Source organism: Equus quagga, chromosome 20 (assembly GCF_021613505.1).
Source record: "Equus quagga isolate Etosha38 chromosome 20, UCLA_HA_Equagga_1.0, whole genome shotgun sequence".
Lineage (NCBI taxonomy): Eukaryota > Metazoa > Chordata > Mammalia > Perissodactyla > Equidae > Equus > Equus quagga.
Window position 1 is genome coordinate 12244356 of NC_060286.1, and position 27896 is coordinate 12272251.

Genomic DNA, 27896 nt, shown 5'->3' on the forward strand with positions numbered 1-27896 from the left:
GACTGCTGTAGCAAAGTACCATAGCCGGGGTGGCTCATAAACAATAGAATTTATTTCTCTCAGTTCTGGAGGCTGGAAGTCTGAGATCAGGGTGCCAGCATGGTCAGGTTCTGGTGAGAAACCTCTCTGGGTTGCACACAACTGACTTCTTGTTGTATCCTCACATGGCAGAAAGAGAGCTAGCTAGCCCCTGGTCTCTTCTTTTAAAGCCACAAATCCCATTCATAAGGACTCCACCCTCATGACCTAATTACTTCCAAAAGGCACCACCTCCAAATACCATCACCTTGGGGTTAGAGGTTCAACATATGAATTTTTCTGAGACATGAACATTTATCCAATACCACACACCATAATAAAAGTGCCAAGAGACAAAGACAAAGAGAAAAAGATTTAAAGCAGTAAGAGAAAAATGACTCATCACATACAAGTGAACCCTAATAAAATTAATATCTGACTTATCAATAAAAATGGAGACCAGAAGGCAGTAGGAGGCCATATTCAAAGTACTGAAAGAAAAAAACTTGTCAGCTAATCAACAATCTTATATCCAGGGAAACTATTTTTCAAAATTGAAGATGAAATAAAGACATTGCCAGATTTTTTAAAATTGAGAGGGGCTGGCCCGGTGGTGCAGCAGTTAAGTTCACACATTCTGCTTCTTGGTGGCCCGGGATTCGCCGGTTCCAGATCCTGGATGTGGACATGGCACTACTTGGCAGGCCATGCTGTGGTAGGTGTCCCACATATAAAATAGAGGAAGGTGGGCACGGATGTTAGCTCAGGGCCAGTCTTCCTCAGCAAAAAGAGGAGGATTGGCAGCAATTAGCTCAGGGCTGATCTTCCTCAAAAAAAAAAAAAAACTGAGAGAATTTCTTGCTGGCAGATCAGCCTTGCAAGAAATACTAAAGAAAATTCTTCAGGCTGAAAGCAAGTGATCATAGACAGTAATTCAAATTCATAGAAAAAAACAGAGAGCACTGGTAAGTGTAATCACATAATTATAAAAGACAATATAAATGCATATTTCTTGTTCTTTCCTCTCTTAACTTATTTGAAAAGCAGTTGTATAAGACAATACATATATAACTGTTTCTTTGAGCCTATAACATATAGAAGTGTAATATATTTGACAATAACAGCACAAAGAAGGTAGATGGAAGAGCAAAGATACATTGGAGTAAGTACCTAACACTAGATGGTATCTCGAGTCTACAAAAACAAAACAGGAGAAACAGAAAGAGTAAATAAGAAGGTTAATACTTAACAAGCTCTGTAAATACATAGTTTTTCTCTTTCCTCACCTTTTTTGATGGACATAAATTATATAAAATATTAATTAGCAGTGGATTGTTGGGTTTGATATATGTACGTTTGTGTGTATATATTTGTGTGTACAAAAATATATATGTAACATGTATAACAATAATAGCACAAAAAGAGAGGAGAAAATAGAACTATATAGGAGTAATATTTTCCTGTATCTCATGAAATTAAATTAATGTAAATCTGAAGTAGATTCTGTTAAGATATACATACAAGTCCTAGAACAACCACTAAGAAAATAACTCCAAAAAATAGTGAAAAAATCATTAAAGGAATTAAAATATTATATTAGAAAATATTCACTTCGTGTAAAAAGAAAAGAGTAACAGAGTAATAGAGGAATGAGTGAGAGAGGAGAGACAAATAGAACACATAAAGTAAAATGGTGGATGTAAATCCAGCTCTATCAATAATAACATTAAATCTGAATTGTTTTAATAATCCAATCAAAACACACACGTTGCCAAACTGTATAAAAAATTTTTTTTAAACACAGAGCTAAAATTTGCTTTCTAGGGGCTGGCCTGGTGGGGCAGTGGTTAAGTTCGCTTGTTCCACTTTGGTGTCCTGGGGTTCACTGGTTCAGATCCCAGGTGCAGATCTATGCACTGCTTGTCAAGCCGTGCTGTGGTAGGCATCCCACATATAAAATAGAGGAAGATGGGCCTGGATGTTGGCTCAGGGCCAGTCTTCCTCAGCAAGAAAAGAGGAGGATTAGTGGCAGATGTTAGCTCATGGCTAATCTTCCTCAAAAAAAAAGCTTTCTACAGTAGACATATTGTATATTGAAACATACCGTATAGGTTAAAATTAAAAAGATAAAAAAATATCATGCAAACAACAACCAGAAGAAATGACAGAATTAAAATCTTTATTAGTTGAAATTCTTTTATAAAGAGATGCTTCCCCTTATCAACTATTTATTTATGTAGTGATACAGTTCATAGAGAAATAGTGGGATAAGTGCTTGATTCTTTCCCTTTGTATGATTTCAGTTCTTTAAAATTTTCTGAGACTTGTTCTATGGCCTAGTATATTGTCAATTTGTTAACTGTTACATTTGCACCTGAAGAAGTCTGTCTATTCTGCATTGGTTGCATTTAGCGTTGCATATAAATCTCGAGCTGTGATTGAGATTTGTCTGTTTATCCTTTTATTTCTATCAAATTCTGCTTTATATGTTTTTGTATCTATGTTATTGACCATTTACAAAACATTTTTATATCTGCTTATTTGACTCTTTTATCATTATGAAATATTTTTAATCTCATATTTCTTGCCTTATAGTCTACTTTGTTTGATACCGTATTGCTATGACCACTTTATTTTGGTTGATGTTTGCATGATGTATCATTTTCTATCATTTTAATTCCACCCTTTCTTGTTATTATATTTAAAATGTAAATGTCTCTTATAAACATCTTTGTATTTGTTTCCTGAAACTCTTACTTTTCGCTTAGCGCATTTGTACCCTATTTATTATTAATTTAGCTTCTATTGTTTGATTTCTGTTTGGCTCATTAGTTTCTGCTTCCTCTCCTTTCTTTGTCTTCTTTTAGATTGAGTAGCTCTTATTATTCAGTTTTTTCCTTTTATTAATTTGTTAGTGATGTATATTTTGAGTATGTTTTGTTTTGGGGTTTTTGCAGGTTTTTTTTGGTAATTTATCCCAGAGTGTATTACAACATGCGTCTATTACCTTTTTTTTTTTAAGATTTTATTTTTCCTTCTTCTCCCCAAAGCCCTCAGTACATAGTTGTGTATTCCAGTTGTGGGTCCTTCTAGTTGTGGCATGTGGGACGCCGCCTCAGCATGGCCTAACTGGTGCCATGTCACTGCCCAGGATCCGAACCGGCAAAACCCCAGCAAGTGAACTTAACCACTCGGACAGAGGGCTGACCCCCATCTGTTACCTTTTTTAATACCTATAATTATTTTTGTCATTTCTAATACTAATAATTGCGTTTTATTGATATCTTTCATTGATTTGGGGAAATTTTTAAACATTGTTTTTGACTTCTTCCCATTGTCTCTTTCATCTCTTTTTCTGGGATCTATTTATACATATATTAAACCGTTTGAGAATGTCTCTCGTATTTGTTTTGTCTTATTCTGTTTGATCATTCTTGCTACTTTCTCTACATCAATTTGTACTTTTTTGTTGATTTATCTTCGAGTTTAATATTCCTGTGTTCTGCTGCATTTTTCCTTTTGACCTGTCTTTAATCCTTAGAAACCTACTCATTTAGATCTGAAATGCAGATACTAATTTTATGTCCTAGTATGTCCATTGAACTTTTTTATAGATTACAGTTTGTGGTGAAATTGTCCATCATTTTGTCTGTTTTGTTCATCTTTCTCTTATTTTCTTAAATATATTATATTAATCTTCTATTTTCTTGACTATATTAATCAGCTTACTTTAAAGTTCTTGGCTACAATCTCTCCACACATCTGTTGTGAGGGTTTTTGTCTGTTTTTTCATCTTAATATTGGATCTTATTTTCTTGCATGCCAAGTAATTTTTATAAATTTATTTTGTGTGTAAAAGAAGCATATTGATTATAGGTGATTTATCATCCGTTATAGAACGCCTCCCTTTCTACTGATAGGCAAAAAGTGTGAGAGGCTGATCACTCCAGTCCAGTCGGGAATTGAGCTGGGTTGATAATTTAGTAGGTCTCCATTCCCTCATTCCTGAACAATGAGATTTAGCTGCGATATTCATAGGTTCTGGCCTAGCTCTTCAGCTTCCAGCCTAACCAATATAAGCTCAAAAACTGGCACATATCTTGAAGGGGAAATGCATTGTTCTTTGGTCAATCTTACTTCCTTGGAAGGTCTTTGTTCTTAAGCATTATGAAGAATGCAAAAGATTTCACTCCATCTTGTCTAAGCTTTTTGTTGTACTTTACAACCTTGTATACAGCGCCACAATCTACAGTTGTTCCAAGGGAGAAACAGCCATGTGTTTGATTCTATTAAAGTTTTTAATTTCTAAATGTCTAACATTTCTGGGTTCTTTTCCTCCCAGCAGAGATTCTTGGCCTGGAAAAGCTGATGGTCAGCCCTGTGACCAAAATCAGCAAATAACCGCAGTGGGGATAGGTAGGTGGGTAGGAAAGACTAGAGATCATCAGTTTAATTCAGAAAAGTTTCCCCGTCTCTGTAATTTTATTTTGTGTAATTTATTGCTTCTGTACCTCTCTGATGTTTTAATTTTTAAAAATGGATTTTTGTAATTTACCTGATTTTGTCTACTCGTTATAGTGGAAGTATTAACCTGCTATGATCTATTACATTCTACCCAAAAGCAGAGCTTCTGTATTATATTTTTTAACTGATTACTGCTTGAGTATAGAAAAGCTATTTGTTTTGTGTGTAAATCTTTTTCTTTTAACTACTTTTTATGAAATAAACAGTTATTATATCTAGTAGTTTTTCAGTTGATTGTCTTAAGTAAGCTTTAGTAAAATGAAATCACAAAGTAAAATCCTTTTGCCAGGATTCTGGTTTGTTTCTTTGTGTAATGTTCAGTCTATCAAGCATTGTAATTGCTTTAAAAATACTCATTTAGGGGCCGTGGTTTAGTGGTTGAGTTTGTGCGCTCAGCTTTGGCAGCATGGGTTTGTAGGTTCAGATCCCAGGTGTGGACCTAGCACCATTTGTCAAGCCATGCTGTGGTGGCATCCCACGTAAAATTGAGGAAGATTGGCACAGATGTTAGCTCAGCAACAGTCTTCCACGAGCAAAATGAGGAAGATTGGCAACAGATGTTAGCTCAGGGCCAGTCTTCATCACAAAAACAAAACAAAGCAAAACAAAACACTATGGTCTTTGGTTCATCATGGATTGAAAAAAGTACTCATTTTAATCTTTGTAACAAACATGTGAGTTAAGTCTTAATATTTTCCCTGTTCATAAATGAGAAAAATGAGACAAAGAAAGTTTAAGTGATTTGCCCAAGGTTACACAGCAAATAGCGGAACCAGATTCAAACCCAGAGTCTTGAGTTCTTTTATGATAGTGAGAGTTGGTAGCACTCTAGAAATAAAGCATCATTCACCCAGTCTTTCTGCATGAATACTGCAAACCCACTTAGGAACCATTTACTTCAATGTGTTACTTTCTGATACCCCTTCTATTAACTGAAATGCTGTTCCTAAATTTCCTTAAATCTCTCATTCACCCATTTATTTTTTTAATTACAATTTATTTAACATTGGTTCTTGCTGTATATTTAAACTTCCTTGGTTATCTCATCCAGTTTCACAGCTTTTGTTTGGGTTCTTTTTCCTAAAATAACCTTTTTGCATGCATTCTACATACAGAAAAGTACATAAACCCTAAGTATAGCTTGATAAATTATCACAAAGTGGGCGTATTTGTGTAATTGCCACTCAGATAAAGAAATAAAGTATCCCCAGCATCTCAGAAATCTCCCTGTGCCCCCTCCCAATCACTACACCTTCCCTTCCCTGCAAAGGTAATTACTATCCTGATTTCTAGCACCGTGGATTATTTTTGCCTGTTTTGAACCTGTTATCAGTGGATCATTGCTGTGTTTTATTAAGTGTACAATTTAGTTATCCATTCTTTTGTTGAAAGACACTTGGATTGTTTCTGGTTTGGGGCTATTAAGAATAATGCTGCAATAATCTTGAACGTGTCTTTTAGTGAACATATGTATGTATACCCATTAGCCATCCGACTACTAGGATAGATATGACCTAGAAATACTGGGTCATAGAGTATGCAAATGAATAATTTTACTAGATTCTGCAAATAGTTTTCCCAAGTAGATGTACGAATTTATACTTTCTTCAGCATCTTACAAGAACTCCACTTTGCTTCACGTTCTAACATTTAGTATTATCTGTCTTTTTTCATTTTAATGATTTCAGAAAATAAGTGATACCAAAATATGTTTTTAATTTATATTTTCCTGATGACTAATGATATTGAGCATCTTTTCACATATTTATTGGCCATTTGGTTATCCTCTTTTGTGAACTGACTGTTCATGTCTTCCACTTTTTAAAAATTAGGTTAACTATCTTTTTCTTATTTATTAGTAGGTATTCCTTATATATTCTGGATATGAGTTCTTTGTTTGATACATGTGTTGCACATTTATTCTCCCAGTCTGTTTCTTCCCTTTTTAAAGTTCTCTTAAAAGTGTCTTAAATAGAAATTCTTAATTTTGAGGTAAGTCAGCTTGTCAGTCTTTTCAGTTATAGTTTGTGAATAAATATTTGTTGATTAAATGGATGATCCTGAAGATGTTCAATGTCTAGTGCAAGAGACAATCTTATGTTATTTTTAAATGTAATTTCTATATTGAATATATATATAAAATTTTTTTAAAGCACAGAGGAGACAGTGACTAACACTGGCTAGAAAGCCAAGGAATCTTTCGTGGAAAATATGGGAAGGGCTTCTAAAGAGAAGCAAATGTGAACAAAGACACTAAATATGAATAAACAGTGTTTTCGAGAAGTGCAAGTTTTGCTAAAGTCAAGAGATTATTAAAAATCATTGCAGGAGATGAGACTGGAAAATTAGCTTGGAGTCACACTGTAAATGATTTGTATGTGTTAGGAAGGGAAGTGTCTAAAGATTTTGAAGCAAAGACATTTTGAGGTTTATTTCAGAGGGCCTGCATATCCTTATCAAAATGAATTGGAAGGAGGCAGAGGGGCAGAACACTTAAGCTGCTTTATACCAATCTAAATGAACGATGATAAGGACAAGGCTCACATCAGTGGCAACAGTATAGGTACATCACAGTGGTTAATAAAACAAGGCTCTGCACCTTAATTGGATTGTGACCTTGTACATATCTTAACCATTCTGTGTTTTCCTAAAAATACAGATAGTAAAAAATCTTCCTACTGTTGTTGTGAGGATTAAATGTTTGTAAAGTAGTTAGCATAGTACCTGTACATAATAAACACACAGTAAATAACAGCTATATGATATAATCCAAGTAGACTTAAGAAGTGAGGAATAGTAATAAAGATTATTTCAGGTTATTTTTAGCTTAGACAGCTTCATGGAAGATCGTGCGAATTCCTGAGTTAAGGAATTCAAAAGAAGGATCATATTTTGGGGGACTAATGAGTGTTGGGGGTCTTTAAGGTACACAGGTAAAGTCCTGTAACTGGAAATTTATCACTCCCCCAATCAAATAATTTAATGCTGTTGTCTGTTTTTTTCACTGTTGATGATTTTCGTCTCTCTTGTTTTCTTTTCTGGTTTTGTTTACTTAATTGAGAGCCCCTTTTCATATGTTTTCTCCTCAGAGTAAGAGCACCCCAGAGGAATGATGGAAAAATACATATATTTCAAGTATAAGAAATTTCAAATTCCTGTAGGTTTTCTCTCTACTATATTTCTGAGAATTTAGTCCTTTTTTTTTACACCAGAACTTAGCATTACTGTTGTATAATGTGGAGTAGGTAATTTTCCTTTCTACATCAGAACAGTTTGATCTGGTAAAGGGAACAGTTCTTGGCTCTCTTTGAAAAGATAGCTTAAGCCTACCTGTCTTTCTGCTATTTTTTGCAGCCTATAGATAGATCAAATGTTCTATTGTTTCTCTTACTAATAATTACATAATATCTCACACAGAAGTTTTGGCTGAAATTCCATCAGAATAGTATACTTTCTTTAACCTTACTAAAATGAATTTCCTCTGCTATTCTTTACCAACAGACATATAAATTATATTGTAACATCTTAAAGATTTTTTACCACTGATATTCTAATGGAAAACTAAACCATAGGGACAGTTATTACTATGAAAGTTATTGAAAATAAGACCTTTTATATTCCACATAGGGCTAAATATCAGTGAATAAAACTGTTTCCATATGGTTTTTGTTAAGGAGATTTTTAAGTAGAATTAAATTAATTACATAATATATGTTATCCATGTCCAATTATTTGTCTAGCTATATTCAGCCTGGAATAAAATGTTCAAAGGAAAAGCCGCATCGTATTTGAAACTTTGTCAGAGGTATATCATTGACATTTGAGAGAAGGTGCTATAACTATGACAGAAATTCTTCTATTTCCTACTAATTACATAATTTCAATATGAAGATGTATTTTCACACCAAATTATGATATATACAGAGAAATAATAAATAATATGATTCGACCAAGTATCTTTGCTTTCTTAATAGTTTTGTAATGTGTATGTCTTGTGTGCACGTGCAAACAGGCACTTATTTTTTAAGTTCCTATTATGTACCCGGATGTTTTTCATTCTTGTTTTACTTTATTCCTCCTAACAGTGGTCCAAGTTTAGAGAGTTTCAGTAACTTGCCTATGGACGCAAAGCTAGTAAGTCAACTTAAACTGGAATGGGCACCCAGGTCTGTCTTGCCCACAAGCCTGTTCCCTTTCTCATTACCTCTGCTCCAGTGCCTCAAAGTTAAAAATTTATAAAGTAAACAGTGTTGTTTATAGATGTGAAAAACTAAAAGTTTAAATGTTTAATAATAATATCAGAAATATTTATCAGTACGGTTTTTAAATTAAAATATACAGACTATTAGGTAGACTTAAAAGTTATTGTAGTCAATTTATTCATGACATATTGTCAAGTTGAAAAGGCAAGTTAAAAATACCCATGTGTTTGTGTGCATGTGTGTGTATTTATTTATGTATGGAAATTTGTATGGAAGGATGATTAACAAAAGCTTAAAATGGGTTATCTCTGGTAAATATTTGGTGGTTTTTCAATTTTTTATACTTTTTTTGTGTTGATTGAATTATTTTTGTCTTTTAATAAGCATGTATTTTTAGAATCATTAAAAGCACTAAACCTATTCTCATTTGGGGCCAAAAAATTAAAAGTGGAACAAAAAATAAGATCAGGTTAAAATACAGAACGTTTATTTTTTTCACCACTTGTCATTTCTAGAAGCTAGTTTATAATTATATAACAGATGATAATTTAATCAAACTTCTTTCACATAGCCACTTTCTTTTTGTATTGCCTGTTCTACAGCAGTGAGTAGAATGGCCTAAAATGCCAGACTCATTACTCATTACCACTCAGAGGTGGTATTAAGTTTTATTGTTAAATAAAATAATAGGTGTTTAAACTGCTTTGAGGGGAAACTCTATTCCAGTATAGCTCGATAGCTCCTATGAGATTTTCCTACACATTATCACAAATAACAAACTCTGGACCAAACAAAAACATAACTCTCTGAAAGCACTGAGACTGACCAAAAGCAAGCAGATTCAGACATTTGAAAGAGGGCGTTTGTTGAGTATGCCATTTTTATAACTTTTAGCCTGAGAGTAGGCCCCAGTCTGGCCTACCTGGCAGCTAAAGCCTGCAGGCTTACTGGCTGGAAGAACACCTGAGTTATACAACGCACATATATACTTTAAAAAATATATGTTATAAATGTATATACTGTTTATTATATACAAATGGAAAATATGAATGTATGAAAAATAGTACATGAGTACTCCTCAGATAAAGACACTGCTTACCTTGTGTCTCTACAACCCCCCAAATATCTCAAGAACTCTTATACCTCTCATTTAAGTAATCACTTGCTATGTGCTTTAGTCTAGTAGATGACTGCTGTTGTTTGTACCTACTTTTTGAATAACTTAGTGAAAGCCTTAATTACATTAACAAATATTTAGAAAATGTGTTGGTATTTTCTCCAGTGGAGAAAAGTTATTTTTTAAAAGTTTTAAGGAAATTTATTTTTAGGATGCTAATTTTAGAGTGATTTAGAATAGATTGACAAAGCCAAAAAGGACAAGAGAGAGATTTCTGGTCCCAATAATACATGAATACAGGTAAGATGAGACTAATGGACAAGAAATGGGAGAATCTGCCTAGAAAAATGTGAAAAATTAAATTAATTCGGGAGACAACTTGGAAAAAAGACATGAAAGAAAATCTTAGGAAAATTTTCCTAAAATATAAAAGCATGCTTTAGATTCTTGGATACTTAAAATTGTTTTGATTATGTTATTTTGTTAGTGGAAATGATATTTGTGTCATTTATAAAAACTAATAACTGCACACTTAAAACTAGGAAACAAAATTCTAACCCATTTTAAAATCCTCCATTTAAAGAATTTTACTGGGTTTTCATTTGTTAAAAATATTTAAAAAGTAACATCTTCCAATTATATTTTTCTTTTTTTTTTTTTTCTGAGGAGAATTAGCCCTGAGCTAATATGTACTGCCAATCTTCCTCAGCAAAGAGCTAACATCTGTGCCTATCTTCATCTATTTTATATGTGGTTCACCTGCCACAGCATGGCTTGATAAGTGATGTGTAGGTCTGCACCCGGGACCCAAACCAGCAAACCCCCAGCTGCTGCAGTGGAATGTGAAAACTTAACCACTGCGCCACCAGGCTGGCCTCCCAATTATTTCTTTCTTTTGAGGAAGGTTTGCTCTGAGTTAACATCTGCTGCCAATCCTCCTCTTTTTTGCTGAGGAAGATTGGCCCTGAGCTAACATCCATGCCCATCTTCCTCTATTTTGTATGTGGGTTGCCTGCCACAGCATGGCTTGGTAAGTAGTGCATAGCTCTGGGCCCGGGATCCAAACCGGCAAACCATGGCCAGCTGAAGTGGAGCGCTCGAACTTGACTGCTTCACCACTGGGCCGGCCCCACAATTATTTTTTAAGAGCAACTAATTAATATCATGAAAGATGGAAATTGACTTGCCCCCTTTCAAAAAGTCATTTGCATATAGGTAGATGAAATTGGAAATTAATGTTTAGTAATTTATTAAGTATAGCTAATATTATACTTCCACTTTAGTCTATTTATCCTTCCAAACTGTCTTTTACTTTTTAATTACTATATCACAAAGTATCAAACCAAGATTTTCTAAAATAATACATATTCAAGCACATTGCTCTTATAAAACAATTAGTGAGAAGAACATTTTTGCACAGTTAATTAGTAAAATAAAATGAAAAATTATTTTAAATATTGTATCTTTATCTCATCTTTTAGAATTTCTATTTCTGTGATATGCTAAATGTTTTAGTCCAGTGGTATATGATGATAACATTCAGAAATTGTTTTACTGATAGTGATGCATGATCAAAATTTTGGAGACCATTCTTAGGAAGAGACATGTAAACAAGTAAATTTCAGTAAAATGTGCAAAGTGCTATTCCGAAAGAATGACTGGGAACGCACAGGGAACAAATTGCCTGGAGGAATCAGAGGAGACTTGACTGAGATGACCCTAAAACTCGGTCGCATTAAGTATAGATAGTAATTTGTTAGGTGGTTATATCAGAATTTTTTAATAGACTAAACAAAAATGTGACATTTCTCAAATGGTTTTATATTGGTGAGGTCCTCTTAATTCAGTGATTCATGTTTCCATCAATAAATGTAGAGAAAAGAAAAAATGTATTATAATAGATGAGTATGAGACTCCAAATGGATGCGGAGAACTTACTTCCTCTTAGCTCTATTAGTGTCCTATTTCTCTCTTTATCCGATTCTTTACTCTGGGCAAGAGAAAAATATTGTTAAAAATCTCTTTATTGATGGTTTTCATTCTGGCCAAGGTCAAGAAAATGTTATATATTCATAAATACATATAATATCTCTAAAACAGTTCTTATCTGGGCATATCTCTTTCATAGCACTAAACATGATATACTGATACACCACGTTACTTTGTTCATGCCTCTGAGCTTTTGACATCAATGACATTTGCCATGATTTTTTTTCATTCCCACATTTTCCTAGCACATACTAGGCACTGGAATGTTTCTTAAACTGAATGATTAAATAATATAATCATGTTCCTTCAACTGTATGCCAATTTATTGAAATGTAACTCGCATTGTTTGCTTTCAAAGCTGTTTTGAAGTTTATTATAAAGGATGTGTAAACTTATAACTAATAAAATATAAATTGGAAATAAAGCTAGAAAAAGAAGAGAATGCATAGATGCTAACTATGAAAGTAGTTATATCTGTACTGTATTGTTGCATTGAAAACCACCACAAAGCAGCAGCTTAAAACAACAACAATTTATCATTTCTCACAAATGCGTGGGTTTTCTGGGCTCAGCGAGGTGTATCTTCTTCTGGTCTTACGTGGGGTTACTTATGTGGCTGAAACAATTTGTCAGCTCAGCCAGGGCTGGAGAATCTACAGTAGCCTCACTCAGATGTCTGGGGCCTTCATGCTGTCTGTTCTGCTAGACCTGTCTCTCCACACGTGCTCTCATCTTTCCATGATTCAGCCTAGGCTTCCTTGCATGATAATAGAAGTTTACCAAGAGTGAAGGGGGAAAGCTGTGAGGCCTTTTAATTACCTAGGCTTCAGAGCTCACACGCGCTGACTCTTGCCCCATTCGATTATTCGAAGTCACAAGTCCAACCCAGATGCAAAGGTTGTAGAAATAGACTCCACCCTTTGACAGGAGAATTTATAAAGTATATGTGGCCATATTTAATCTACCACAGCAGTATATGCTTAGTTGTTGAGTACAAAATTTGTTTCTGAGCTTGCTGAAAATGAGACAGCATGGTATTGGCTTATCAGAATGAAGAACAAATACCAGAAAATTCAGTTTTTAAAATCTCTTTATTTTTTAATACATGCAAATTATAAATAATTCCAAAAATCGAAAAAAAATAAAAAGGAAGTAAAAAATAAAATACACTACAAATCTAATTGCCCAGGAATAACCATTATTAAGATTAGTTGTAAAGCATTCCAACAACTTTCTTTGCCTATATTATAGATAGAAAAATGAATGGATGCTTGAGTGAAAGACAGCTAAACAAAATTAGGATAATTCTCGAAAGCCAGCACAGAATAGCATTTTATTTCATTTAAACAGAAGAAAAAGAAAGTGAACAAAAAAGCTTATTATAAGGCATTTTATGTGGTAAACAGAGATATCTCTAAAGTTAAAAAAATAGGAAAATCATTAATAGGTTACAGTAATATTTTTAACTATCTTAAAGCTCAGACAGGATTGGTTGAATCCCTGCCATGAAGGATAAGGATATAAGCACTGCTATATTTCCTTTCATCTACTCTCTCCTTACCTTCAGATTTCTGTTCATTATATGGTTATTAAAAACAAACACCTGATTGAATAATATCCAGTCCTCAAACTGAGCTTATTTCACAAATCATTGCAGAGATAGAGAAAGAAAGATAAAGTAAACCCAGACTATCAGATCTGGACAGACTTGCACAGAGAAAAATGGAGGAAGGAAGAAACCAAAGACAATATATAATCTTTGTTGGAATGCTTGGCTTTGTCCCTTAAGATTTTATTAAATATCCAATATTAGAGTCTTTCTATCTAGATAAGCATTTCACTCATTATTATGTGGAGGTATCACTAGGTTTCAGATTAGTTCCCCAATTCAGTATGCATTTGTTCTTGTAACCTTCATCTTGATCACAGAGTCAGCCACTTGTTTCATCTCTTTCTCACAGCAGCTGCTTACAAGATGAAAAAGATGAGAAGTCTCTTTCAGTTTGTATCTCTCTAGAATTGAAGGTATTAGTGAGATTTTTTAGGATTTTGATAATTCATCAGTATGACTTCTTTGGGAGCAAAAGCAGCATTAGGAGCCTCACCATGCTGCATTATGCTTCTCAAAGATGTTTCATTTCTGTCTTTGACCACCCAACTTTGGAGATTTATGACATGAAGCTATATATTTTTCTTATTTGATTGTTGCTCATGGAGATTTTTTCCTCTAGTTTTTACTCTTTTTTGCTTATTTTTCTTAGATGTTGAGAGGGGGAAATTCTACAATACAACTTCATTCTACTGTGCTAACCTGGAAGTTCAAGGAAGTAAATTTTTAAAGAAATACCTTCAACATAAGGGAAAATTACTCATTAAAATAGACATTTCCAGCCTCAGTTTTGCCATAGATGCAAAGGCATTTTTCATAAAGGTGCTTCATGCGGGGCCGGCCCGGTGGCGCAGCGGTTAAGTTCGCACGTTCCGCTTCTTGGCGGCCCGGGGTTCGCTGGTTCGGATCCCGGGTGCGGACATGGCACTGCTTGGCAGCCATGCTGTGGTAGGCGTCCCACGTATAAACTAGAGGAAGATGGGCACGGATGTTAGCTCAGAGCCAGGCTTCCTCAGCAAAAAGAGGAGGACTGGCAGTAGTTAGCTGAGGGCTAATCTTCCTCCAAAAATAAATAAATAAATAAAGGTGCTTCATGCAAAAGCGCTCAGTTGTATCCTGCCTGGTAGAGGCAGCCAAATATTAAGTTGTATCTCAGAATCAAAGGGATCTTACCTGTGCAGGAACAAATCTGGTAAGATAAATTGCTTGCAGGTGGTCTAACATGGTAGAAAAATAAGACTCAGAAAATCTAGAATAGTACATAGTAGAAAGCATATTTAGTCTAGTTTAATGTGCATGTATATCACTTTCGGGAGTGCATTTTCTAAAAATGCAGATTCTGATTCAATAGGTCTTGCATAGGACATGAGATTCTGTATTTCTAACAAGCTCCCAGGTGATACAAATGCTGCAATTCTTCAGATCATAGTTTTAGTAGCAAGGGTCTAGACAACTATAGATTCAGGCTCCTCTACCTGACTGAATCTTTGAGACAAGGGACCATGCTTTATTCATCTTTCTATCCCTGTTATCTAATGAAATGCCTGAATAAAAGTATACTCTGAGATATTTTCTTGTTAAATAAATGAATTGAGTTAAGTAAATATATGACTACTAGGTGCCTGGAATACTTGTATTTTATTGGTGATTGAGGGAGAATCCTTATGTTTTGGAAACCAAGTGAGTAAATGATAGGATTGCTATTTTGTCTTAAAAGTCCAAAAGCCTGACTAAAACTTTTGCTCAAATGAAAAACCGTTGCACATCATGCAACTACTTAGACAACAAAATAGTACTTCCCAAATACTTGAACGAGTCCTTAATTGAGCTCAAGATATCAAATATTGTTTAAATGAAAAAGTCTATACGGTAGGTATTACCAGTTATCCAATCTGGGAATAGAAAAATTTAAGTAATATTCTTATGGTGCAACTAATTTTAAGCTCATAACATCTTTGTGGGCTCACCCAGTTGAGTTAGCTGTGAAATTCACTTTCAGGTAATTGAACAAATTGTCTCTTTATATTAATAGTTCTCAATTGCTTGGCTGCATTTGAAAATCACCTATGAAGCTTTTAAAAGTCCCAGTGCCCAGGCTGCACCCCAGAGATGGGACACAAGCATTAGTATTTTTTCAAGTCCCACAGATGATTCCAGTGTACAACCAAAGTTGAGAACCATTACTTGACTGTGAACTCTTTGAAGTCAGGGTCAGTCTTTAATTTATTTTTTTAACTCTTTAACACCTAATACATGGTGTAGGTACTTAGTAAATGTTTACTTAATGAACAGGTGAATTATGTTATAAGGAGGTATTGCCTATTGCCAAACAGTAGCATTCTTCAATGTAAAGGAACTATTTTGACTATCTTTATTAGCATCTTAAAATTTGAAAAGTTTGAATGCCCCCTTGCTCTTGAAAATACTGAAAATTGTATTTGATATATAGTTTTTTTATTGCTTGAGGTATTTTTTTTGATACAACTTCGATTTCATATCACTTTTTGTCAAGATCTAATGTAAATAGAGTGTGGTCAGAGATGAGACAGCTGTGGCACAGACAATCCAGTACTGAGATGGTGTGTTTAGGAATGTTACAAAGAAATCTAGTGTTCTGGCATCCATTAGTGGGAGGACAAGATCAGTTAATCTCATTGCTGAGTTGTGGTATCAACTATGCTTTTTTATAGATCAGAAATAATAATAACTACTTAGAATGATGAGTCTTTACACTTTCCTACTTTTTAAATGGATAAAAGCACAGAGAGTGGAAATTTTAAGTTTGGTTGTGAAACCACCTCAATATTACTTTTATTATAATACTCATTAATTTGTGTGTGTTTGAGCTTTCTGGCTCTCAGTAGTCTACAATTTATATCTTTTTTTTTTATTGTGGTCATAATAGTTTATAACATTGTAAAATTTCAGTTATACATTAATATTTGTCAGACACCATGTAAGTGCCTCTTCACCCCTTGTGCCCACCCTCCACCCCTCTTCCTCTTGGTAACCACTAAATTGTTCTCTTTGTCCATAAGTTTGTTTATATTCCACATATAAGTGAAATCATATGGTGTTTGTCTTTCTCTGTCTGGCTTATTTTGCTTAACATAATGCCCTCAAGGTCCATCCATGTGGTTGCCAATGGGACAGTTTTGTCTTTTTTATGGCTGAGTAGTATTCCATTGTGTGTGTGTGTGTGTGTGTGTGTGTGTGTGTGTGTGTGTGTGTATACCACATCTTCTTTATCCAATCATCAATCGATGGACACTTGGATTGGTTCTTTGTCTTGGCTATTGTGAATAATGCTGCAATGACCATAGGGTGCAAAAGTTTCTTTCTATTGTTGATTTCAAGGTTTTAAGATAAATACCCAATAGTGTGATAGCTGGGTCATAGGGTATTTCTATTTTCAATTTTTGGGGAAGTCTCCATACTGTTTTCCATGGTGGCTGCAGCAGTTTGCATTCCCACCAGCAGTGGATGAGGGTTCCCTTTTCTGCACAACCTCTCCAACATTTGTTGTTTTTTGTCTTGGTGATTATAGCCATTCTAACAGGCGTAAGATGATATCTCATTGTAGTTTCGATTTGCATTTCCCTGATGATTAGAGATGCTGAACATCTTTTCATGTGTCTGTTGGCCACCTGGATATCTTCTTTGGAAAAATATCTGTTCATATCCCCTGCTCGCTTTTTGATTAGGTTGTTTGTTTTTTTGTAGTTCATTTGTGTGAATTCTTTATATATTATGAAGATTAACCCCTTGTCAGATATATGATTTGCAAATATTTTTTCCCATTTGGTGGGTTGTTTTTTCATTTGATCTTGGTTTCCTTTGCCTTCCAGAAGCTCTTTGGTCTAATGAAGTCCCACTTGTTTCTTTTTTCTTTTGTTTCCCTTGTCTGAGCAGACATGGTATTCGAAAACATCCTTTTCAGTCTGATGTCAAAGAGTGTACTGCCTATATTTTCTTCCAGAAGTTTTATAGTTTCAGGTCTTACCTTAAATTCTTTGATCCATTTTGAGTCTATTTTTGTGTATGGAGAAAGATAATGGTCTTCTTTCTTTTTTTGTTTTTTAAAGATTGGCACCTGAGCTAACAACTGTTGCCAATCTTCTTCTCTTTTTTTTCTGCTTTTTATCCCCAACTCTCCCCAGTACATAGTTGTAAATTTTTAGTTGTGGGTCCTTCTAGTTGTGGTATGTGGGACGCCACCTCGTCATGGCCCGATGAGCGGTGCCATGTCCACGCCCAGGATCTGAACCAGCGAAACCCTGGGCCACCGAAGTGGAGCGCAAGAACTTAACCACTTGGCCACAGGGCTGGCCCTGATGGTCTACTTTAATTCTTTTGCATGTGGCTGTCCAGTTTTCACAGCACATTTATTGAAGAGACTTTCCTTTCTCCATTGTATATTCTTGGCTCCTTTGTTGAAGATTAGCTGTCTGTAATACAATTTATGTCTTTTTAAAAATAGTTTGAGCCAGCCCTGATGGCCTAGTGGTTAAGTTTAGCACGCTCCCCTTTGGCGGCCCAGGTTCAGTTCCCGGGCATGGAACCATACCACTCATTTGTCATTAGCCATACTGTGGTGACAGTTCACATAGAAGAGCTAGAAGGACCTACAACTACAATATACAACTAGGTACTGGGACTTTGGAGAGTTGAAAAAAAAAGAGAGAGGAAGATTGGCAACAGATGTTAGCTGAGAGTGCATCTTTCCCAGGAAAAAAAAAAAAAAATTTGGTGTCATTCATTAATTATAGCACAGAAAAAAATTTCCTTCATTTGGAGCTTTGGGCTCTCCATTCCTGTGATACTAGGATGAAATAAAAATGTGAGAAGATAGGGGAAAAAGTCATGTTTAGATCCTGAATTTGCCCTTCTAAATAATTATCCTTCATTTTGTGTCACTGATAAATTTGAAGAACTGAGGGCACTGTATTTTACATCTAGTTATCAGCCTGCTACTGTATCACATCTAGTTATCAGCAACTAAATTATATACTTGTATTGTTAAATTTTGGATCTGAATTGTAAAAAGATAATGAAACAATATAATACCAAAGCTAGTTTTTGATTACAATTTAAATGAGTGCTTAATAGTCCTTTCTAGTAAATAGCTAAAATGTGGGATGGATGAATAGAATTAACAATAGATTAAGCGAACAGAGTCCTAGTTCTACTTCTTTACAAACTAGCTGGGTAACTTTGAGTAAATTATTTAACCACTTTTGTACTTCAGTTGTCTTATCTGGAAATAAGACAACTATGTAAAATAAATCCTGAAAAATGTAAAATTTTCCTAAACAACTTGAAACTTGTAATGAATAAAAGAAATACCCAAAACTGCAATGTGTTTTGATCAACAGTGAAGCTGTTCCATGAATTGTGCTTCAAAATTTTCCTGTTAATTGTAGAAAAGATTCTGTTTCCTTACTGCATATGAAATATTTGAGTACTTGAATGTTTTGAGCAGTCAGGCAAGTCCTTCTGCTGTGACAATATTATTGTTTTCTTTCAGGAAACCCTGATAGATTGGTGTGATGAAAAGGAACTTAATTTGATATTAACAACTGGAGGAACAGGGTTTGCACCACGAGATGTTACTCCAGAGGTGAGATAGTATATGCCTTTCTTATATTCAAGGAGTAGACTATTCATATTATTTTTAATCCTTCTTACTTTTTTATATTATTTTTATAATTTTGCTAGGCAGAGCAAGTGATTTGTGGTTCTAAGAATGTGAAAAAGTTGCTGTGGGAGAATTATTATATAAAAAAATGTTTCTTGACTTTTTTTCTTTGGTCTTAAACTAGAAATGGTATAATATGAGGAAGGTTTAGCTGGTCCAGAATGTAATACTGCATTTGCTCAGTGGTCTGTGGTCTCAGCTGAAATTCAGACATATTGCCAAAGGAAGTGATGGCAGAACTCTGACTCTTAGCCATGGCATCTGGTCTGATTACTTTGTTAATGTAATTCAAACATTTCTGATTTCTCTTTTCTTGAGATACCCTTCTCATTGGTTTCAAAGCACAGTTGTATGACTGTAATAGAATATTTATACCAGTTTTATAGTACTTTTGATGAGAAAGAGTTATATATTCCATAATTTTAAATGAGAATTTAAGTACAGAATTTAGTAAGCCAAAGAGCAGAATTAATATCTAGGCTTCATGCCACAAGAATCATCTTCAGCCTTTGCACAAGGAGAAAAATTAGGGAAAGAATGAAGAGTAGGCAGTGTTCATTATACAGGGGAAAAAGTCTTTCTTTTTAAGAAAACCATAAACTTGAGGTGTCACTTCAGAGTCATATGCAAACTTATATTACCACTTGTAACATTGTTTCCTTTACTTCTCAAAAAAATGTTTCTTGGCTGAATTTCAGCTTCATGTTAACTATGTCCTATTTTCAAATCAGTATACTATTGTAACTACTATCTTATTAACAGCAAGATACTTTTGCTCTGCATCTGTTAAATAATTATTGTGCTTCTTACTCTAGTATACAGTAGTAGTTTTCAAAGTTTAGCCTGCACCACAATCAGACAGAGGGCTTGTTAAAACAGATTCCCAGGATCCACCCACAGAGTTACTGATTCAATAAATCTGCAAAAGTCTGGCTCCTAGGAATTTGTATCTCTAACAAGGCCCCAGGTGATGTAGATGTTGCTGTGGCCCATAGACCATACTTCCACATTTTGAGAACCACTGTTCTATTGTGTGAAAATGCAAATTTTTAAACAAGTTTTAAAATATTTTCCTTTCTTCTATGTAAAATTTATAGCACAGAAGGTTTTTGGATATTATTATAATTAGGCTTATAAATAAATTGGTTTTGCTTTTAAAGCAGTCACAATAGAGTTGTATTGAGAAATTAACTCCAACTATTTAAAAAAGAAGTCATCCTTACATAATTTATTTAGCTTCTGAGTCCTTTGGCCAATTTTTACATTTCTTTTAAACTTTGAGACTAACTTTAAAAGTATAATTGTAGGGAAGCCATGTCCTGTAGAGATGTGTTTGTGTTTTGTTTTGTTTATAAGAGAAATGCTTATCTTGTGAAGACATTGATTTTTGGAGTTTGGGTGTTGTGGTAGATGTTTGAGAGTAAATGACCTCAGGTTTATATATCCCTGTTTTTTGTGTGATGATTTGATATTTTCATATTGCTTATTTTTATATCAAAAAAGTAGAAAAAATGTTACCATAGAATTCATTCATAACCAATAAACAACATTATTTTTAATTGTGGGGAAATAATTTGCATCACAAAGTTAAGTATTTTGTATCCTGTGGAGCTTCAAGTTAATACCAAAATGCTAGGTTGAAAATTGAAACCTTTGAATCCTGGCTCGGCTGTTTACTAGCATGAGGACTATAGACTAGTCGTTAAACCACTCTGTGCCTCAGTTTCCCATAAAATGAGGGAAACAGAAGTACCTACCTACCAGGGTGTCTGAGAGGATTCAGTGAGAACCCTGGCATTTTAGTAAGTGCTATGTAAGGGTTAACTTATAAGGGTTTTTTTTTTTTGGTGAGGAAACTTGGACCTAAGCTAACATCTGTTGCCAATATTCCTCTTTTTGCTTGAGGAAGATTGTTGTCGAGCTAAGATCTGTGCCAGTCTTCCTCTGTTTTTTATGTGGGATGCCACCACAGCGTGGCTTGATGAGCAGTGTGTAGGTCTGCACCCGGGATCCAAACCCGCAAATCCTGGGCCACTAAAGCAGAGTGTGTGAACTTAACCACTATGCCACTGGACTGGCCCCTTACTTTTTTTTTTTATTATTAGTTGCTACGTAACTACCAAGTGGACAAATTTGGTAGTATTTTTTGTATGTAACTACCAAATGGACAAAAACAGTGTTACACTGGATTTAAAATATATCCATGAAATCTTCACAGTCTTATTAAATTATTGTTATCTTTTTTAAAGATTTTATTTTTTTTCCTTTTTCTCCCCAAAGCCCCCTGGTACATAGTTGTATATTCTTCGTTGTGGGTACTTCTAGTTGTGGCATGTGGGACGCTGCCTCAGCGTGGTTTGATGAGCAGTGCCATGTCCATGCCCAGGATTGGAACCAATGAAACACTGGGCCGCCTTCTGCGGAGCGCGTGAACTTAACCACTCGGCCATGGGGCCAGCCCCTTGTTAAATTATTTTTTAATTTTGATATAGTACACTTTGTATTTTATCTTTTCCATCCCCATATAAATCAGAGGTCTTGAATTTCTACCATTCTAATATCTATTTATCCTCCCCCCTTTTTGATACTGTTAGTTGACAGGAGTCTCTCTCTTTCCACGGCCTTGTATGTTTCATTATATCAGAAATTGAGAAGTCCTGTATTCCTAATTGAAGTTTTTTTCAGTTACCTGAAAACCTTAGACATGCTCTTATATTCTTATATTCATATATACCTATAGCTACTACCTGGGTAAATTGTGTTCAGGTGGGTTTTTTTTAAATGAGTTTAAAATGTACATAAATATGTCAAACAGGTAACTTACCTGATCCTGAATTTCTTGATCTTTAATAGATTTACCTTACTTCATATCTATATAAATACATATGGTATGATTATCTACAGCAAAAGTCTGTAGGACTGTTAAGCCTTTGAAAACTGTATATGCATAAAAGCAATATAAGGCCACCCCAAATAATTCTACTAATTTCCCATTTCCTCTATAGTTGCAGTTCTTATAATGTCTAAAATACAACACTGGGATGTCAGCTAAGAATCCAGAAATATAATTTTGGGCCTATAATAATGTAGTTATTTGTCTTTAACCTGTTTGTCTTAGATAATTGTGCCTAAGAAGAGAGGAAACTATTTCTAGACCACATTTACCTATCTACAACTTAGGGTTACAAATATTTTTAAATAGAGTCAGAAGTTATTGACTTATATATATATAATATTAATTAATGGTAGAGATAAAATAATGTAAAACTTCTCTTTTAAGGTACTAATATTTTTACAGTCAGTAATTGTCAATAATTAGTTTTGATCTATAAACACAAGGGACAATTGTTTGTGGAATGTGTGTGTTAGAAAAAAATGAAGGGGGAAATTGATAAATAGAATAAATGAAATACAGGAATCTAAAGTTAGTATCAATGGGTATGAACTCTAGAGAAAATGAGAAGTTTAATAGACTTAGATTTCTTCCCAGGTCTATCAAAGAAAAATGGAAGAGCAAGTTTAGCAAAGTGTATCCTGTTTACATATTTTATAGGAATAAGGCAATCAGAATTTATTTTCCTAAATTATGAATTTGTGTCTATTTTTAAGCCCTGTATATTAGAATATGCTTAATCTGATAGTCACCTGCCTACTGGCCTTCTCCTGCCTCTAAACATGAGATACTATCAAAGCTTACATATAATAGCATAATAATCCACACTCTTCAACTTTTTAGTGTTTTATTTTGATATAAAAAGCTTTTTTTTAAAGACTAGATTGCATTTTCTTTGCTCTGATAAAGGTTGGATAATCTGTTGGTATTCGTGAAATGCTAGTATTTATAAAATTCTGTGAAACATAAGAACTCATTGCTATACAAAGTTTTATTTATCTCTTCATGTCCCATTGTCACTTAAAAATAATGTGTGTCCAAAATAGGTATTATTACAAAAGAATCTTTTATTATTTTTAAAAAGTAGAAGTATAATCAAGAATGTGTAAGTGAGGTAAAGTGCAAAGCCCTTTAGGCATAAATTCTAGAAGAGACTAAAAGATTAAGATTCATTAAAAAAGAACAGCTAAATAATTACAAAGAAATGTTTGCTTATATGTTATGGGAAATTATAAAATATTAAGCTATTTAATAATTATAAGGTAAAAATAATTTTTAGCACTTTGAGTACTAGGCTACACCAGAATAAAGGGTTGTAAACTAATGTATTATTTTGATCATGAATTAGAGAGTTAAATAAAAGCCTAGCGTACATCTTAGGTTTCATCCACTCATTCATTCATCAATCTTTTTATTTTTAACCCTTAATAGGTATCCAATGCCATGTTGGGTGCTGGAGTTAGAAAATGAATAAGGCATAGTTCCTATCCTCAAGAAACTCTTATAATCTATCAGAGGAGTCAGCAAACTACAGCTTGTAGGCCAAATCCAGTCTATCGTCTTTTTTTGTATAGTTTGTAAGCTAAGAATGAGTAGTATTGGGTTTCACATGAAAATTATTTGAAATTTAAATTTCAGTGTCCATTAATGAAGTTTTATTGGAACACAACCACACTTACTCATTTATGTTGCCTATGGCTACAACAGCAGAGTTGAGTAGTTGCAACCAAAACCATATAGCCTGCAAAGCCTAAAATATTTACCATCTGACCCTTTGCAGAAAAAGTTTGCTGACTCTTGGTCTGTCAGAGGACAATAAGTCATCTTTGCTCACGTTTTTTATTGACTTATTTTATTGGTTTTTACCTTTTGTTCTTTAATAGTATGAAATAATGCTGGGTTTCATTTCTTAAATTTTTAATTTTAGAAGGAACAAAGGAAAACACTTTCCTGCCTTAATAAAATATATTGTTCCATTGTGTCATTAGGCAGTATAGCATAATAAAAATGAAAGATCCCTTATTCTAAATGATATATAAAATTTTGAAATTTCAAAATTGATCAAATTGATGGGTTTTGTTGTACATTAGGTAAAATCTCTCTTAAATTTTTTTTCAAACTGTTGTTCTTAGCAACACCTCCTAACAAAAGTGTCCTGATATAATTGTTCATTATGAAATAATCAAAAGGAATAGCAAAATTTTCAGGGAACTATAAGTTTGGTATAAGGGACATTCATTTAACAGGGTTCTGTAGTTCCTTATGGAAGTGAAGAGGCATCTGATAAAATGACCAATGCTGAAAAGGATAGAATAGTCAAAATCTAGCACAAAGGATGAATTTTTAGGAAAAGATTATGAATTCCAGAAGGCATATTCTGTTTGTAGCCTATAATCTTTCTATTTCTTTGGAACGAATTACTATCTAAGCCTTTCTACAAATATTTTCCATGTAGGTTATTAGGAATTTTTTCACAAAAATATTGAATCAAAGAAAAAATATTCATTTTATAAAATTTATTTTATCATCAATTTGTTAAAATTTATGTATTTCATAGTTTTAGGTATCAGTGTACTATAAGTTGGATTTCATTTTATGCAGTCATTAATTATTTTTTCCTTACATTATTATGCTTCAAAAACAAGAATACTGTGTAAGTAAAAGGAAGGAGATGTAATTGACCTGAGTTACTGACTATATATGTTAATGATTCTCAATTCATGACTCTTGCGAAAATTAGTGAGAACTGACATTTAACAGCTTCACCTAAAAGTTAGCATTGGCCATTTTAACAATCAGAAAAATTCTCCTACGTTATAGCAGAAGCACAGCAAAAACACAATGTTTAATGATTTCTGTTTTTGAAAGAAAATTTAATCACTAACATAGGTCACTTAAATTATATAATTGTTTTCAAGTACATATCAATATTCTTTAGAAAACATTGATTATTTCCCTGGCAAAATGTCATATACTGATACTCTAGAACCCTATGAATATTTATTTCATAGTTCTAAAATTGTTTGGACTAAAATAAAATACCTGTTATACATGGTAAAGCTAAAAATAACCATATTGAACTAGAATTTTAAACTTCTTAAAATTGTTCTGTATAGGGGCTGGCCCCGTGGCCGAGTGGTTAAGTTCGCGCGCTCCGCTGCAGGCGGCCCAGTGTTTCGTCGGTTCGAATCCTGGGCGCGGACATGGCACTGCTCGTCAGACCACGCTGAGGCAGTGTCCCACATGCCACAACTAGAGGAACCCACAACGAAGAATACACAACTATGTACCGGGGGGCTTTGGGGAGAAAAAGGAAAAAATAAAATCTTTAAAAAAATAAATAAATAAATAAATAAATAAAAAATAAAAATAAAAAAAAATTGTTCTGTATAAATAAGATAACAAGAATATGAAATTGATAAGAAGGCAGAATACTAGAAAGCCTTATACTGGAAATATTTAAAACTAGATTAAATAAAACATACCACTCCTCTATGGTCAGATAAGGGTTATAGTTTATGCCTTTTTTTTTTCTGAGGAAGGTTAGCCCTGAGCTAGCATCTGTTGCCAGTCTTCCTCTATTTTGTAAATGGGACACTGCCACAGCATGGCCACTGTTGAGTGCTGTAGGTCCACACCCAGGAACCAGACCTGGGCCACCAAAGTGGAGTGCACTGAACTTAACCACTAGGCCCTGGGGCCAGCCCCTATTTTATCCCATTTTAAGGAGCTCTTCCTGTAATTTTTATGAAATACTCCTGTACATGGCACATATGTTTCCATGTCTTATCTTTATCTAAATATGCTGGGTTGCAATATAATATAATGGAAACACTAACTCTGTAGTGTCAGACAGACCTGAGTTTTAATCCCGTAATTTCTTAACTATGAAATTAAGGCAAATTGACCTGTTCAGACCTCAGTTTTCTCATCTGCTAAATTAGCTAGTGCCCACCTCTCAAGGTTGTTATTTCTAATAATTGAGATAATAAAAGTAGCCAATAATAATAACTAACGCATATATAGCCTTTACTATGTGTCAGGAGCTGTTTTAAGTATACGTTAATTCATTTAGCCTTCAAAACAACCGTATGAGGTAGGTACAATTGTTATATCCGTTTTAAAGATGGAGAAACTGAGACAGATCAATTAATTAACTTGCCCAAGGCTATCCAAGCCAGTAAGTGACAATAATGCATGTAAAAGGATCTAGTATAATGCCTGACACCTTTGTAGATGCTAGATGCTTTTCCTTTTTCTTCCTCATTAATTAATAATGTTACCTATTACCCCTAATTAGATATGGTAGCCTCAAATATTTCTGCTACTAACCATTGTACTTGTTGTATCTGTTATTAGCTACTCGCATACCTGGTGAATATATCTAAAAAATAAAGATGTAAGTCAACATTTTCCCATGACTGCTTTAAGGTGTGGGGTAAAGGAACAAGAATAAGAATTTCTATAGTCTACATGATGTGAGGAATGTGGATTGTTAGTGCAGTTTCATTAATTACCTCCTGATATCCTGCCTGAAACTGTTTATTTTGTTTTAGGTCTCTAATTCCTCTGTAGTTTAAAATTCTTGGAATATTGCTTGAAACGGCTCAGATATGTGACATGCAGGGTAGCTTTTAAATAATGGTTCACTTTGTATCTGGGGTTTATAATTATTTTGCATTATCCAATTATCTCAGGGCGTAGGCACACTTATGACCTACCTGTTTGCCAAAAACAACATTTATAGTCTTTGTTCAGTTTAATGAGTATTTATCGAGTAACTTGGGCTTTATTGAGCAAATGCTAAAGTATATGTACTCCTAAAATAGTCACCTGACAAATCAAGGGAATATAACCTGGTATCAAAATGTTCAGCCAGTTGAGGCCGAAAGATTTCTTTGAAGGGAAAGATTAAGAGAGAGCTGAGTCATCAGTGAAATTTTTATACAAGTAAAATTTAAGCCAAAATTGAAGGAGAGAAATAGGATTCAGGTTAGGAGAGAGGAGGACATTACTGATGAGAGTAAGGAAGCAGGGGGTATATATGATCAAGCTACAGAGAAAGATAAAATTAAGCAAATCTTCCTTACTAGAGCAGAGGATTCACTTTACGTAGAAGGATGGATACACTACACTAGACCTTTGTTATTTTAATCTCTTTTGTAGAACAACCAGCGTAGTACCATCTGTAGAGATGAAAAACAGTAACTGTCGTTATTCAGAGATTCCTTAGAAGCCAGAATTCGCAAGTCTGCTATCGACTAGTACACACAGTAAAATCATTTCAAGGCTCTCTAAAAATAGACCATTTCGAGAATTGGCATTTATTCAAATGCACATCAACACATTCCCCAGAAAGACTGTCATTCTTTTTGAAGGTTATTTTTATGCCATGTTTTTTTGCTTTGTTTTTGTTCTTTAAGTCCTGATTTAATTTTCAAACCTGGTGACTATCCACACCAATATTTGTGTATAAAATTTAAAGTACTGTGAAGCACCAAGTTCCAATTTTGTTCATTTGTTGTTTGGAAACCTTTTCAATCAATACTTATCTTACCATCAAGGAATTTTTTTTATCATAGATTTTGTCAGTGCTGTATCTCAAGTTAGGTTAGCATTTTATATAAAATTACAAACTATATAATTGTAGAGAAATCACAGTATCTCAGTTTGAGGAGAATTTCAAGGCCATTATGCTCAATGTCCTAGGTTGTGCTTTTCACCATTCCCACCCTTTGCCTGCACATCTCAGTTCCTTCTTCCTCCATCTGAGTTTGCCTGTGCAGCTCTATTTGTTTGAATATCTAAACTTATCAAACTGAAACTAACCTCCTTATAATTTCTAC

General features: G+C 34.1%; 1 protein-coding gene across 4 annotated transcripts in view; it reads left to right on the forward strand.

Annotated features, from left to right (window-relative positions):
- Nucleotides 1-27896, forward strand: part of LOC124230929 (gephyrin) — a 575937-nt gene that overhangs the window by 244753 nt on the left and 303288 nt on the right. For all 4 annotated transcript variants that reach the window (XM_046647482.1, XM_046647483.1, XM_046647484.1 and 1 more), the window contains exon 4: nt 18987-19079. In XM_046647482.1, the coding sequence (XP_046503438.1) occupies nt 18987-19079 (93 nt within the window). The remainder of the gene's footprint in view (nt 1-18986; nt 19080-27896) is intronic.